Genomic DNA, 15879 nt, shown 5'->3' on the forward strand with positions numbered 1-15879 from the left:
TGTGTGTGTGTGTGTGTGTGTGTGTGTGTGTGTGTGTGTGTGTGTGTTAAGCGTCTGAGGCTGGAACTGAACTCAGGTCTTCCTGACTGTGGGGCCAGCACTTTACTCACTGCGCCACCTAGCTGCCCCTCTTCTAAGTACTCTTACAGGTACAATCCTACAAGTGCTAGTATGTGGTTCTATTTTTATTTTTTCTTTTACATTGTTCCTGTTATTTATTCTTTGCTCAGTCACTTTTTAGGATGTTATTACTTGGTCTGATTTAGGTTGGTATCTTTTGCTTATTCTTTTAGTTATTACTATTTATAGTAATATGGTATAAAGAAATATATTGTTAATGTTTCTGCCTTTTAACATGCATCTGTAGTTCTTTTATGTTCTGACCATCAAGTTTTATGAAGGTCCATAAAACATTGAAAAGTACATCAGTTCTTTAATATTCCCATTTTTTTAAAGCAATTGGGGTTAAGGAACTTGCTCAAGGTTACACGGACAGTTTTTTTGTGTGGGTGTCAAGTATCTGAGGCCGGAACCGATTCTGGGTCTCCCAACTCCGGGGCCAGCACTCTTACTCACTGTGCCACCTAGCCGCCCCATATTCCCACTTTTTAAAAGATGATTTGTGAATTATCTTAAGTCCATTAAATTTAGTTATTCCAACAACCTGTTCGGCTCTATTCTTTCCTTCTTTTTTAAAATTTTCATTTTAATTTTGTCCAATTCTGAAAGAGAAATATTAAAATCTTCTATAATTCTGGTACTCTGTCTCTTTCTTTAACAATTCAATTAACTTGCCTTTTAAGAACATTTATGTGAAGTTATTTGGTGCATATATTATCTATGGTGCCTTTAAACATAATGCAGTTTCTGTTTACCTTTTGGCTATTGTCAATTTTTATTTTTTCTTTATTGGCAAATCACAATTGTAACTGTTTGGGGATCATCTGTAGCAAAGAAAATTTTGTTCACCTATACATTCCTTTGTATTTGTTTTCTTTAAAAGTCTTTATGTTTGAAATGTTTCTTTTTTAAAGAGCAAGTTCTTGGGTTTTATTTTGTTATCCAGTCTGCTATGAAAAACAAAAGGCATAAAGTTTAAACTTCATAAAGAACTGAATATGATGCCACCTGCATGTGTGTGCAGTTTCTGTGAATTGCTTTCTGCCAAAAATTCTTTGACTGTTTCCCCATATTCAGATGTACAGCATATGTTAGGGTGTTAGTATAACAAACACGATGAATCTTAAGAATCTGGTGTGTCATATCACACCTTAAAAATATGGCATATTCTAAGCCAGAGAAAATGAGACTAGAATACAATTTAGTCAGTGAGAATACCAGTGATTTTTAGTAAAATGCTTATCTAAAATACTCATGAAACTGATTTTTGTAGATAGATTTCTTTGGCTCTTTACTATCTAGTGTTCAAATAAATAATTTTAACTTCTCATGATTCATATAAAATCACTGTTATGAATGATAGCTATTATTCTTTGTTATACTGTAAAGCCCTCAGAGGTTCATTATTAAAGTATATAGGGCTAAGCATTCCTTACCTCAATATTTGTCCCTTCACTAAATAGCCCAAATTTGCTGTAACATTTTAGCTGGTGTTTCCTCTGTCTTTTCCCTTTGTGATGAATGAAAAATTCAAGGAATTTAGTTCCTGGATAATTAATAATGTTATTAATTATGGCTAGCAAATAATTAATAAAAGGATGGTCATTTGGGTTTCTCTTAGAAAACAAGAGATGAATCATGGAGGCCCCTCAATGCTTATATGCCCTTGGAAGAGCAGATGTGCCCGACAGGCAGCAATCAAATCTAACTGGCAAACAATCAATGAGAAAATAAATACTATGATGAAAAGTAGACCTATTCTTATGAGGGGCTGGGTAATGTGACTTTGATTATATCACTCTTACTCCCAGACCACGCTACTCTCGGGCAATCTAAACAAAGGGATCTAACTCCTCATCCAAGCTTACCTGACTAAAACAAGAATGGGTCAGAATTTACCCAGGTTAGATTATTTTTACTAAGCTTCCCCAGTTATGTGAGGTCTTAACCAAGATCAGAAAGCATGTATTCCAAGGATTTGGGCAATCTCATCTATCAGCAATGTCCTTGAGATACTGACTGAATAACCTATGTGGGGTTGATTTCTGAATGAGGAAATAGAAAAGGGAAAATCATAATCTCAATTAATTGTTATTAAGGTAAGAGAGAAATAACCATTTCTCTCACCATCTGGATGTTTTCATTCTCTACCATAAGTTGTTATTAATGCCAATGATCCTGATTTGGTTGTCCTTCACCCATTCTTCTCAGTAGACTACATCATTAGCTTACCTGTTTGTGTTCCTGCACTCTAACTATATTCTAAGTAGCATGATATCATGAATTGTACATTGAATATGCTATCAGGGGATTTGAAGGAGTCCCAAGCCTGCTACTTATGAACTATGTGACCAAGAATAACTCCTCTCACTTGTAAAATTAGTGATAATGGACTAAATGATCTTTGAACTAGTATTCTTCTAGATGTAAATTCTATGAACTTGTAGAACTAGATATTCATATATTAAGAGCCTTTACCTGTTCCTCTGTTTTAAAAGAAAAATTTTTTTAAACTTTTAAATTTATGGATTGTGAAATAATTTTCTTTTTTGCTGGAATTATTAACCTTTTCATTTACTTTTATTTTAAGACTTTTCTGGCAAGCTGAATGTCACAACTCTTATCTTTTCTTTTTTCTCTTTTTTTTTTTTGGAGGGCAATTGGGGTTAAGTCACTTGCCCAAGGTCACACGGCGAGTTTTTGTGTTAAGTGTGTGAGGCTGGATTTGAACTCAGGTCCTCCTGACTCCAGGGCCGGTGGTCTATTCACTGTGCCACCTACCTGCCCCTACACCTCTTATCTTTTCACTAATGAATTGTTACTATATTTTCATGTTTATGGTTCAAAATATAGAAAATACTTCCCCCTCCATCTTACTATTTTGTATATTTCAAATTTCCTAATCTATTTAATCTTTGCCATAACTGATTATCATTGTAATGAAAAACAAAGACATTTAAATAATACTTTACTATTACAGAATAGAGAACTTTAGCTGGGAGGGATTTATCACTTATCTAGATCAGCTCCCTCATTGTACAGATGAGGAAATGCAAGACAAGAAGAATGAAACAAACTGGTCAAAGATACAAGAGTTAGTGGCTGAGTTTGGACGATAACCATGACCTTTTGAAACCTGGTCCAATATACCTTCTCACCCCACAGTATACTGACTATTTTACTATGATTGATGCTTTAAACATTTTTGAAATTAAGTTATATTTATGGAAGATACTTGTTATATGCACATATTTTTAATAGCTCCTTAGGAAAAAATTCCTATCTTGCCTAAAAATAATCAAAACCATAAAAATCAAAACCTAAAATATGATACAACTAAAAAAATGACTATGAAATGATCTTATCCTTTAGAAGATACCCTCCCCACACATACACATAGGAAAAACCTACATGGAAAAAGAAAACCTTGGACCTGTGAAAAATTTCAAAATTTGAATACATTAATTGTTAATTACTGCTATAAATGACTGTTGTACTAAAAAACTGATTTTGGATGTTTAGTTTTAAAACACCATAAACTCTATCCTTTATTCTTTTTCTTCCAATGTACTTAGAAATAACAATGAAAGTGTTATATAACTTGTAATGAGGAATTTTGCTGTCACTCTTTCATGTGATAGTCTCTTAAAGAGATTTTTATAAGAAAGGCATTGAACATGGGTAAGGACTTTTGGGGTAAAACACTATAGTTCATTAGCTTATATACCCACCTGTATCTCCAGGCACTAATGAAAATAGAGAAGCTGTTATTTCTAATAAGTCATTGTAGACATAACAACTTCTCCAAGCAAAAATTAGACACCAATAATGGTCAAATTGTGCTAATTAATCAATTAGAGAAGCCCTCTGTTTTTCACTTGTTTTCTTTGCCTCCTTCATTCCCCTCTCTTGGCTCCAATAATAGAGCTTCAAACGATTTCCTCAAAACATTAGGTTAAGCATTTATTTTTATGACTAATATGGAAATGTTTTATGTGTATAACCTATATCTGATTGCTTACCATCTCAGGCAGGGGGAAAGGAGGGAGGGAGGGAGGAATAGAATTTGGAACTTACAACTTTAAAAAAAAAATTAAGAACTGAAAAAATAGAATTTGTTTTTAAGTCCTTGAAAACTGGCACCAAGTCTGGGTTTTTGTCTCTTCCTTGGAAATGGAAAGAGAAATCAACCCATTGGAAAATAGTAGCTAATGAGTTTTATTAGGGTCAGTTCACATTTCAATTTTTGTTACACTCAGGGTCCAATACTTTACTCTGGAGGAATGTATCTCCATTTTATAATGGAAATCAATGGGAAATAATTTCATTGAGTCAATAACTATATAGCTACTTTAGCAATCAGCTAGTGCAACATGCTCATTTTACATACTGGCAAACTTGGGGACAAATAGGTGAGATGGCTTACTGAAAGTTAGAAAGTTCATTAGCGATTAAGGTTTGAAATAAGAACCATCCCTTTCAATTCCTAGCTCATTAAGTTTTCTACTGCACTGCATTACGTTAAAGAACTTTACTTCAGGTCCAACTTTCTTAAAGTATGTTTATCCCACGAAGCAGATGATTTTAACAATACAATATTAAAATTAATTAAGTTAATTTCTTCAGATAGAATAGTACCCAGGATGTGCACTCAAATCTCAAGTTATTTTATGCAATTCACCTATTAAAGGCACTCACTGAAATCAACCAACTTCAAATAATTCAGCCCCTTTAATAGATGTTTATATGTCACGTCCTTTTCCATTAAACCATGGATTAACTAAAACACTGAAGAACATCTGTTAATAAAAGATATTTCAAAATTTCCTCTACCAAAGTCTTATTTTTATTCTTTATCATACTGTGAAAGTAACACTGGGTTATTGGAGGCAATGATCTGGTAGATAGAAAAGCTCTGAGTTATAGTCTAATTGCAGAGTACAAAAATTTTGTCAACAAAGGATCAATTTTAAAACTGATAAATGCTCATCAGCAGAAATCTGTCTATGAGGTAATTAAACTTATTTTGGCCATAGATAATTGTGAAGCCATTTACCGAGGTATGGAGGGGATATAGTTTTGGTTAGTACAGGGAGTATCCCACACTAATAAAAGCATAAATCTCTGAAGTGCTGATGAATTTCAAAGCTTTAAAATGGCAATGAATTGTTAACAATTACTTTAGATGGTTGTTGGACTATTTAAAATAGTATATATCTTTTTAGAAAGATACTTACTAACAGCAACAATGAAATCCTTGTGCAACTTATAAGTCATCAGTGGTTCTGTGAGACACCTATCGTAAAACAAAAGAAATAGATTTTTAAATGGCAGCTTTTACCCATTTCCCACAGGCTAAACTCTGTGCTCTAGGCTTCTTCAGAATATTACTCATAAGACACTCCAGAGTCATACAGTCTTTTCTTAGCCTGAAACCAAGTTCACAATGACAGCAAAGTGGCTAAGTAGACTTGACCCATAGGGGAAAAATAAAACTCCTTTCCAACTGAGAGACACATAATTAAAAACAAACAACTTGACCTCGTGTTCTATTTTTTTTAAAGAGAGACATAAAATGTTCAAATCACTGACTGTTGAGTCATTTTTCAGTCGTGTCCAAATTTTCATGACCCCATTTTGGGGTGTTCCTCACAAAGACACTGGAGTGATTTGCCATGTCCTTCTCCAGCTCATTTTCAGATAAGGAAACAAAGGCAAACAGGGCTAGGTGACTTGCCCAGGGTCACACTGTTATTAAGTGTCTAAGGTCAGATCCGACTTCAGGAAAAGAGTCTTCCTGACACTAGGGTGGGCACTCATCCCCTGTGCCACCTATTCATCAAGTCAAGTATAGGCCTGTGATTTCATGTCACTGTGACTGAGCCTGGAGGAAACTCCCTCTACCAATACAACTAAGCACCCTGTCTGCAATTAATCTTAGTTATCTAGAGCACTGAGAGGTTACATAACCTGCTCAAAGTTAAACAGTCAATAATGTGTCAGAGGAAAGACTTGAACCCAAGTCTTCCTGGATCCAGTTAGCTAACAAAATCCTATTCAACAAATGCCCCACCCAAACCCAGCCCATATGTATGAGTGTGTATGTGAATATGTGTGTGTGTGTATTCCACACACACATCTATGAATTCTATATAATGACTAGTTAATGTAAATAAAGGGAAGAAGAATAAAATACTAGAGGTATAATGGAAAAATCTAAACAAGAAAAGAAAGAGGAACATGGTACAGGATAAACAAAATCTTAACTATCAATAGTCTAATTGGCATTCCCTAACTGGCATCCTCCTCCTCCTGCCCCCACCCAAGGCTCTTTTCTCCTTTTCTGATCTATTTTCTAGACACATCCATCTGGATGTCCAGTTGGCACCTCAAAATCAATAGGCTGCAGAACTCTGCACTGTACCCCCAAACATTCCCTTTCCTGCCACGTCTATTTTTTTTGTTCAGACCATGATCACCTTCCTAGTCACTAAGGCTCACAGTGATCATCTTGGATGCTCACTTACTCCTCACACTCTAGGCTGTTGTCAAGACCTGATTATTATAACACTGCAATATTTCTCGTGTCTATTTCCTGCTTTTTACACAAACCGCAACCACCCTAGTTCACTTTCACTTACTACCTGTTACCTGAACAACTACAATAGACTCTTAAATGATTTTCCTGCTTCTCCAATCTATTTTTCATATAGCTGCCAAAGCAGTCTTAATGCAGTCCTCTAATGATATCACTCGTCCAACTCAAAAAACCCTTGGTGGTTCACTATTGCCAATTAAGTAAGGCATAAATTCCCTACCCAGGTATTCAAGGACCTTCACAATCGAGTTCTTATCACTCCTGGTCTTCCCTTAGATTATTCCTTTTATAAACTATGCATTCGAACCAAGTTGGTTTATTGTTCCCATTTCTGTCCTGCCCTGTTCCCATGATTCCTCATCTTTATCAGCCTATTCCTCTCAACTATCGTGGGCAAATGAAAGTTGGAAAGGAACTCTCAATTCCCAAGGAATGATTCAGGCACAGACCTCTTCCCAGGTGAAAACTTTCTCTCCCTCCTTAAATTTCTCATAGAATTTTAAAATCTCTCCTTTGTACTTACCACATTCTATTTTACAGTTGTCTGTGTTTATTAGGTGTGCTCACCTACAATCATATTTTAGACTCCTTTGAAAGCAAATTCAGTGTCTTATTTCATCTTTTTACTTCCAACATCTACCTCATGGTTCAATAATCATTTTTTAAATTTGATTAAATTATAACTACCAAACTCCTATAAAGCAAGGATCTATCTCATTTATTAATGCTACTTTTAAAGTAAACTAATGAATGTATAATAAATTATACATAACTCTTAAGAGTTGTGTTTTTTTAAGAGCCAAAGATTGACTTCTTAAATAAAAAAAGAATTAAAAAATTGCTTCCAATGATTGAAATTAAAGACATTCTTTAAAATCTTTTCCAGCAAGGTTTTTTTTTTTTGCCTTTTGGAGGGCAATTGGGGTTAAGTAACTTGCCCAAGGTTACACCCTAGTATTTTTGTGTGGGTGTTAAGTGTCTCAGGCCGGAAAGGAACTCAGGTCCTCCCCCGATTCCAAGGCTGGTGCTTTACTCACTGCGCCACCTAGCCGCCCCTCCAGCAAGTTTTATGATGGAAAAAGTTCTACTTTCAAAGTGTAACATGCCCATATTGTGTCCTTTTAAAACATTAGTCCTAAAGCCAAGCTTCATTTTTGCAAGTATAATGCTACCAGACTCTTGCTATCTGTCGGGGGGCTCAATGAAATTAAGCTAAGGGGTATAAATCAAGAGCAGAACTTTCTAGCCCCAGTGATCACTTTGAAAGGCTATGGAAAAAAAACAAAAAACTAAGGAGTGAATATTACCTGAGGTAGTTTTTTAGTCCACTTGTTATTGTTTTATTATCCCACAGTTCAATATCAATATCAATATCAGGAGGAGACTTAGGAGCTAGAAAAAAAATGAAAATAAGAGGTTTAAAATAGGATATTCAGAAAACCAATCAAAATAGTTAAAGAAGATGTGATTTTAGGAGAGTAAGATATTAATGGCTCAGCAGATTACTGGAGCTAAACTCAGAATTCTGCTTAATGCAATCTGGTGGTGATACCGGAAACAGCTCATTGATTTAAAAGGAGGTCTTTAAGGACCAACAAAGCCATAGCTGCTTTCTCTGTAGATGCTATTACTATCATAATAAGGAGTCTATCCAGAGAGAACCCACAGCCTTCATGCTCCTTTTCAGAGCACCTACTCCAAAGCTTATCTCTGTTTCTTTAGAGTATATACTTCACACCAGATTAACCAGATCTCTATAAGAAACTACTAAGATAAATGTGTGGTTAAGCCAAGGCATTACTGGTCTGTACATCTTTCATCTGCCCAAAAGGAGTTGATGGAGGAGCTAAAAGAGTGAAGGGAGAAGTGGAGGAGTTGGGAAAATTACCTTAGGGCCTGAAGTCAAAGACATTTTACTGAATAGTATTATAACTCCATTAAAAGGGAGAAAAATCAAGTTCCAAGAATCTAGATTTTTGTGGATTCTCCTGGGCAAAGAATGAACTACACTCTCCTATGAGGGGGATGTATGCATTGTACATAGTACATAGCACTTACTTGGTAAGTACTAAGCTCAGGCAACTCTCAGGGGTTGGTTCAGGAGTTCCACCTACCTAACCCTGAGGAGTGGAGTAAAGGCACTAAGGGCAAGCTCCTGCCCTGCTCCCCCACCCCCAGATTCCTGAAGGAAGAAGTTAAGAAGGGGGGGGGGGGGGGAGGAAGCAGTCAAAAGAAACTAGTTAGCTTCCTGGCTAAACCAAACAACTCCAAAATCGTTATTAAGCTTTAATGACCAGTCTCTCCGACTATACCTGGAAGTTCTTACAATCTTTTTTTTGTGTTATGGATCCCTTTGGAAGTCAGGTGAAACAAATGCAGCCCTTCTCAGAATAATGTTTTTAAATGTATAAAATAAAGCAATTAGAATTACAAAGGAAATCAATTATATTGAAATACAGCTGTCAAAAAAACATTTTTTAAAACACAAGTTCACTGACCCCAGTACAAGGGGGAAAAGAACTTAAGGAGACTAAGTATAATTTGTAGGCTCCGAAACAGAAGGGTTCAAGTTAGTCTGTGTTATCAGCTGTGATGCTTGATCTTGGAGCACTAATAAATCTGTGGCTATTCCCAGGATCTGAGGAAGAAGTCTGAATAATCAGAAGTAAATCCATATTGTGGAGGTCTTTGAATGCCTAAACAGTTTAATCATTAAGAACGAATGTGTTTATAATCGCTTAGGTGACACAGTGGATAAAGTGCTGGGCCTGAAGTCAGAAAAACCCAAGTTCAAATCCAGTCCCAGACACTGTGTTACCCTGAACAAATCACTTAATTCCCTACTTGCCACAGTTAAATATAAAATGGGGATGGTAATAATAGGACCTACTTTCCAGGGTTGTTATGAAAGTCAAATGAGATAATATTTTTAAAATGTTTAGCACAGTGGCTGGAACATAATAGGTGCTCTATAAATACCAGCTAGCATTACTTTTTTTTTTTTGGTGGGGGGAGGGCAGGGCAATTGGGGTTAAGTGACTTGCCAAGGTCACATGGCTAGTAAGCGTTAAGTGTCTGAAGCTGGATTTGAACTCAGGTTCTCCTGACTCCAGGGCTGTTGCTCTCTTCACTGCACCACCTTGCTGCCCCTCATTATCATTACTGTTATCTGATATTTGTGTAGTATTTTATAATCACAAAGTAATCATGCAATATTTGAGCCTCACAACAACCCTATGAGACAAACAACACAAGAATTTTTTTCTTCCTTTGACATATGAGGAAATAGATGAAGTTAAGTGAGCTGCTAGAGATCACACAGTGGTAGGGCCAGGATTCCAAACTAGTCTTAGGGAAATGTAAGCTCCTTAAAAGCAGGTACTGCCTCATTTTGAAATTCCTATCCTCCTTGCTTAGAACCTGGAATTTAACAGATGCTTAGTAATTGCCTGAGTGACTGGTCTTAGACTCCAAGTCCTATATTCTCTGATCACACCAGGCTGCCCAGTTGTATATCTAACTACACCAAATGGCCCAATTCAATTCACCCAATATGAATGAAGCAATGTGTTGAGTGCTGAGAATAAAGAGATTAAAAAATACTAATCCTTGCATCCAAGCAGTTAACATTCATCTGGGGGTGAGGGATCAAGGAGAGGGAACGCAGACAACAGGCATAAATACAAACATAGCTTCATGTACAGTATGATGTGGGCAAACAGGGGTTTGGACAAAGGGCTCCAGTAAAACTTGAAGAGGCAGATGGAACTTTCAGCTGAGGCAATTAAAACAATACTACAGATATGGTTTTAAAATCTTACCTAAGGACACAAAGAATTTCAATTTATAGTGATCGTAGAAGACCAAAAATAAGACTCTAGAGGTATTTCTAGCTAACAGAAATCTTGTATGGGTGTTTCTTTTCCTTGCATATAGTCCAAAAAAAGAAAAAAATCCTTGGTGAGTAACTAATTTCATTCCCTACTTACAAAATGTGGTGTTCATGAGCTTCTGGACCTTTGAGTTCACGCCTCCTATTCGGTAGAGCCCTAAAATGGTGATACCTAAGGGGAAGAATCAGAGGAAAAGCACTTGAAACAGGCTCCCAATGCTGCCTAGACATGCCTATCCACAGCTTGAAAGTCATTCACCTACTTCTGAAATTTTAACTTTAACAAGCTTATGCCTAAAAATTATTTTAGGCACCTATTTCTCAGATAATATTTCCAGCATATCAAATATGAATTTTACAACATTCAAGTTTTTCCATTTTTATTTGTTTGAACTTCTTCTAGGACATACAGGGAGGCAGATATCCCTTAGCTGAAGAGATATTCCACTACACTGTGGAACAGTGGCATAAAAGGTAGATTTAAGGTCTTGGGACCTGGGTTCAAATTCCGACTCTTCCATTTATTGCCTGTGTGACTTTGGGCATGTCACTTTACGTTCCTAGTCTGTGGTTTTCTTATATGTAAAATGAAGAACTCTAAAGTTTCTTCTAGCTCTAAATCTATGATTCTATGACCTACCACCTCTCTGGCACCTAACATTTGTTCAATTATATTCATCAGCCATCTAAGCTAACACTTCCTCCTACTGATAAAGACTTTCAGAACTGCTGAGGACCTAGAATTCTTTCCCTGAGTTCCTATAAAAATCTGCATCCACAGCTTACCCGAGAGCATAGCGCTTACCTCTCAGCCCTTATCCAAGATGAAATTTAAAATCAGGACACTAAGCAATCCATCTCCTATACTGGGCTCAGTTTTTGTCATCTATGAAAAAGGGGAATGGGAATAGATGACTTCCAAAATCCCTTGTATCTCTAGATCTGTGAACCTGTAATAAGCAGTAATCTTCCCCCATCCTCCATCATGTTGCATGGATCCAACCATCTGTTCTGGTCCTTAAGATATTATTCTTCAACTCCGCATGTCTAGACTTCAATTCTCTTCTTTCCCTCAGGGATGTGTTGAATCCCAGAGTATATACTCCCTCCTTGTACACTTGGATCATATTTCTTTCTACCTAGACTCTCCTGTCTAGTTTGGTTTTCTAGCCTTAACACTTTGTCTATTGCTTCTGGATCAGTCTCCCAAACTCTGGCTCTATTTTCATCTTATGAATTTAGTGGAATCCCCTATCTATAACTTCTTGCCTATATATATATAACATACTATCCATATACCTACCCACCCCAGTGACCCAGGCCAGTTCTTGGTCTTATAGAGTCTCCTGGTTTGCCCCACATCAATATCACTAATGATGAGTAAAAGCACTATAGAATAATTTGGATTACTTCAATATGCAACAGTTTAACATCTGGATAAAGAAAAATGATAAATCCAATCAAGCATGGGATGTTTTATATGTAAAAATTTGAGACTAACATACTTGGGGTATATAGTTCAAATATATAAGGTTCCTGATTTTTTCAAGTTTTCACAAGAATGCCTTTTCATTTTTTGAGAAATATTAAGTTACCATAATTCAGGTCAATATCTATGGCCAGTAAAATAATGCTTACTTCAATGAATTAGTAACTTATATTATTTTATTGTCCTTCATAAATATTCAATACAATTTCTAATATTGCTCAAGTACTAAATTAAGCACAGAGATAATCTGGCACATGTAATGATAATGGGAATTTGAAGACCTTCTCCACTTTGAAGATATACCCTGCCCCCTAATAGGCTGAATGTAATCACAAGGAGCCTGTGGTGGGAGGAGTTTGCTGAAGGGTGGAACAGAGCCCAAAGGAAGCTGGGAGTCAAAGCAGCTAGATGGTGGGAGAGAAAACTGAGGGAGACAGTTAGGCTTGTTGAGTAAATGTTGGTTTGTGGGAAGGCTAAAAGATGCTGTGACTCTCTGTGCCATTACAGCTTATTAACATCTTTACTACTATGATGGTAAACTAAATGTTGGTTTGTGGGAAGGCTAAAAGATGCTGTGACTCTCTGTGCCATTACAACTTATTAACATCTTTACTACTATGATGGAATCAGCTTACTGGCTTGGGGATTTGGTTTTGTGGTGTCTGAATAAATGTTTTGCTTCTGTCTTCTATATGGAGAGTCTGTTATATTTTGTGATTGAGTACTATGCCAGTATATTTACAGTGGCCATTGGCACTGTGAATATTGTGTTGGCACCACAGCACATTAGGTGTCTCTATGCAGATGATACAATCTGAGTGGTTGATCAAACATTTGTGCTAGGTACTTACTGTGTTATTTTTTGTTAGAAATCTATAAGAGCAAAATAATACAATTTTAAAACTATAAGGTACTCCAGAGATCATCTAATTGAACCTTTCATTCACCATGAGGAAACTGAGGCCTAAAGAGATTAACTGATTTCCAAGGTCATAAAATGAATAAACAGTAGAACCAGGAAATTAAACTCATGTTTTCTGATGTTATCTCCAGGGTTCTTCATATAATGCCATATTTCTCCATAATATCTTCCATCCTAACCATTCCTTTATTCATTCAATCAGTGAGCATTTATTAAATATCATGCCAGGCACTGTATAGTTGATAAGAAAGAGATACAAACAAAAAGATGATCTCAAGGAGCTTATATTCTATTGAAGGACACAACATGAACATACATAAGTCTAGGCAAGATATATACAAAATAACTAAGTAAAGATTAACAAATCTTTACTTAGCACCTACTAAGAGTATTGTATGAGATAATATAGCTCCCTTATGTTTCTTTCAACTCTTTCTCATCTAATTACTTATTTTTTTCTTCTTGTCACTATCTTTTTCCCATGTGCTTCTTTTTACCTTTCTATTTTCTCTACATACTATTTTTCACTACATATTCATTGACCCTATTAGTGGTATCCAAGGCTAGAAATTTGGCTGTCCTTTAATAAAATAATCAGTAGTGATTCTGAAAACAAATAAGGGCAAATAAAAACAAACACTACACTATTGGGGAGTTGGGAATTATTGTAGGGAGACTGATAGGCCAGGGATAGTCACATTATCAAAAGAGAATAGTTTCTAAACAGTACTAAAAGTATGCACAGCCTTTCTGTTGGTGGTGAGAATAATACAACATACTATGGGTTCGGGTAAAAAAAAAAAGAACTTGATATTTTACTTGAAATTACTCAGCTTAATGGGAAAAAATGGAATTTTAAATCTTTGTATGAATGGGAAGAACAGATGGGGATTTGTAAAGTTTTGTTATCTTCACTAACATTCCCTAAGCACTGACCTGAAACCAGGCAATGCAAATACCCAAGAACAAATGGAACCAAGGAGCCACTCCATTGCCTGTAAAAAGTCTTGCTATTTAACTTAAAATATTAAACCATTAAATATTAAAATGATCATATATTAAACATTAGTTTATAAATATTAAAAATATAAAGTATAAATAATGTATTTAATATTTTAAATATTAAAGATAAATATTGAAATATTAAATTATTAAAACTGCTTAAGCCACCCAGACCTCCCAATCTTGGAAACAATCAATCAACCAAGAAAAATATAAAATATCTACTGAGAGCCTGTTATATGTATGACACTGCAATAAGTCACTAAGTAAAATTAAAAGTATGATTTTAACTAATGTGTATTTTAACTAAGCCAAGTTTTTAGAAACAATGGTAAAATACAGCTTATAAATGAAGGATTTGGGCCTTTCAGCAGGACTAAAAAACATACTGACTACAAGTTTAAAATTCAAGGAGATCATGGGATCACAAATTCATGGGATTATGAAGTAAGAGTTGGAAGGGCCACTAGAAGGCATCTAATATAACACGATCATTTCATGGATGGGGAAACTTGTGCTCAGAGGATATGGAACTTAACAAGATAGAAAGGAGCAGAGCACTGAAGCCAGGTCCTCTGACTCTAATCCAGAGATCTTGCCTTGCTGATTCTGCTCCCAGTTTGCACAGATGAAGCCACGGTCTTCATTTGTAAATGTATCCTATATTTATAAATACATTAAGAATATAACATATCTGACATATTAATAAGTGTCTAATAAGACTCTTTCTCTCTCTCTCTGTCCAGTGTTAGCCTATCTGCTAAGATCTCTGAAATAGCTTCTATGTAAAAATGAGGCACATACCAGAAACAACATGAGAAAAGTAACTCATGTCTCACTTACCCCTGGACTCCACAGCTTGAATGCACTTCCTCACAAAGTTGAATCCAGCTTCATTTAAGTACACTGCAAATAAAAGAAAATTAAATGTTGAATACTTATGGTCAACTTATATCTCTTTAACACAATAGTTTTTGCTGTATTTGCCCTTGAACACACATGGTTAAGGAAGTTCTTGGGTTTTTAATGTTTGTTAGCATGATGGGTGGTTACTATTTATTATTTTTTTAGGAGGAATGGGTGAGAGAGAAAAACAGTATACTCTCTGAGTTTTTATATGAATCTGCTATGTTAAACATATTGAAACTTAGTACAGAGGGCCCCATATCTGCAATTACATAGGTCCAGTTCAATGCAACTTACATAAAATTTACTGTTTTTATTGCTTTTTTATCCTTTAAAATTATTTTTAACCTTTTTTATAAAAAAAACTTAAATTTTTAAAGCATGAATTTGGCATGTCAACAAACAGGAACATTTCATATATAAAGAATAGTAAAAAAAAAAAAAAAGGATTATATAAGCCATAAATGTATATTATGTACAGGTTGTACTTTAAAGTAAACATTCCATTTAATATGGGAGTACCAACATTGCCATACTTGTCTGTCTCCCTCTATAAATTTCTTTTTGTTCTCTTCTAGGATTTTTTTTATTTCACTGAAGCATTTTTCTTTCTTATTTTTGACACTGCTATCCCTACTCTTTATTCTTATTACTCTCCTCCCTCCCCCAAAGCCCTACAATGTAACAAATAGTCAAGCAAAGCTAACCCACACATTAGCTATGTCTGAAAACATGGCCTTTATTCTATCCCTCTAACTGAACATCTCTCTGCCAAAAGTTAGGAAGTATGCTTTATCATCAGTCTTCTAGAGTCATGCCAAGTCATAGCATTGCTCTCTACTTTCTGATTTTCACTAGGAATGCTACAATTTGCTGAAAACTTTGGCCATGTGAACCAGAGCTTGCTTTCATGACTACACATTGTTTTTTTTTTTTTATATTTTTAGATT

The 15879-nt window shown here is 35.5% G+C and overlaps 1 protein-coding gene across 1 annotated transcript in view; it reads right to left on the reverse strand.

Annotated features, from left to right (window-relative positions):
- The window catches only part of ARHGAP42 (Rho GTPase activating protein 42), a 425382-nt gene that overhangs the window by 46468 nt on the left and 363035 nt on the right, over nucleotides 1–15879 (reverse strand). Inside the window, exons 13-16 of the mRNA XM_069079700.1 lie at nucleotides 14867–14929; nucleotides 10708–10782; nucleotides 8026–8110; nucleotides 5358–5416 (exon numbers count right to left, since the gene is read on the reverse strand). Of these exons, the coding sequence (XP_068935801.1) occupies nucleotides 5358–5416; nucleotides 8026–8110; nucleotides 10708–10782; nucleotides 14867–14929 (282 nt within the window). The remainder of the gene's footprint in view (nucleotides 1–5357; nucleotides 5417–8025; nucleotides 8111–10707; nucleotides 10783–14866; nucleotides 14930–15879) is intronic.

This window comes from Petaurus breviceps, unplaced genomic scaffold, assembly GCF_028583685.1.
Source record: "Petaurus breviceps papuanus isolate PSGF00001 unplaced genomic scaffold, PetGlider_PUasm1.0 91133, whole genome shotgun sequence".
Lineage (NCBI taxonomy): Eukaryota > Metazoa > Chordata > Mammalia > Diprotodontia > Petauridae > Petaurus > Petaurus breviceps.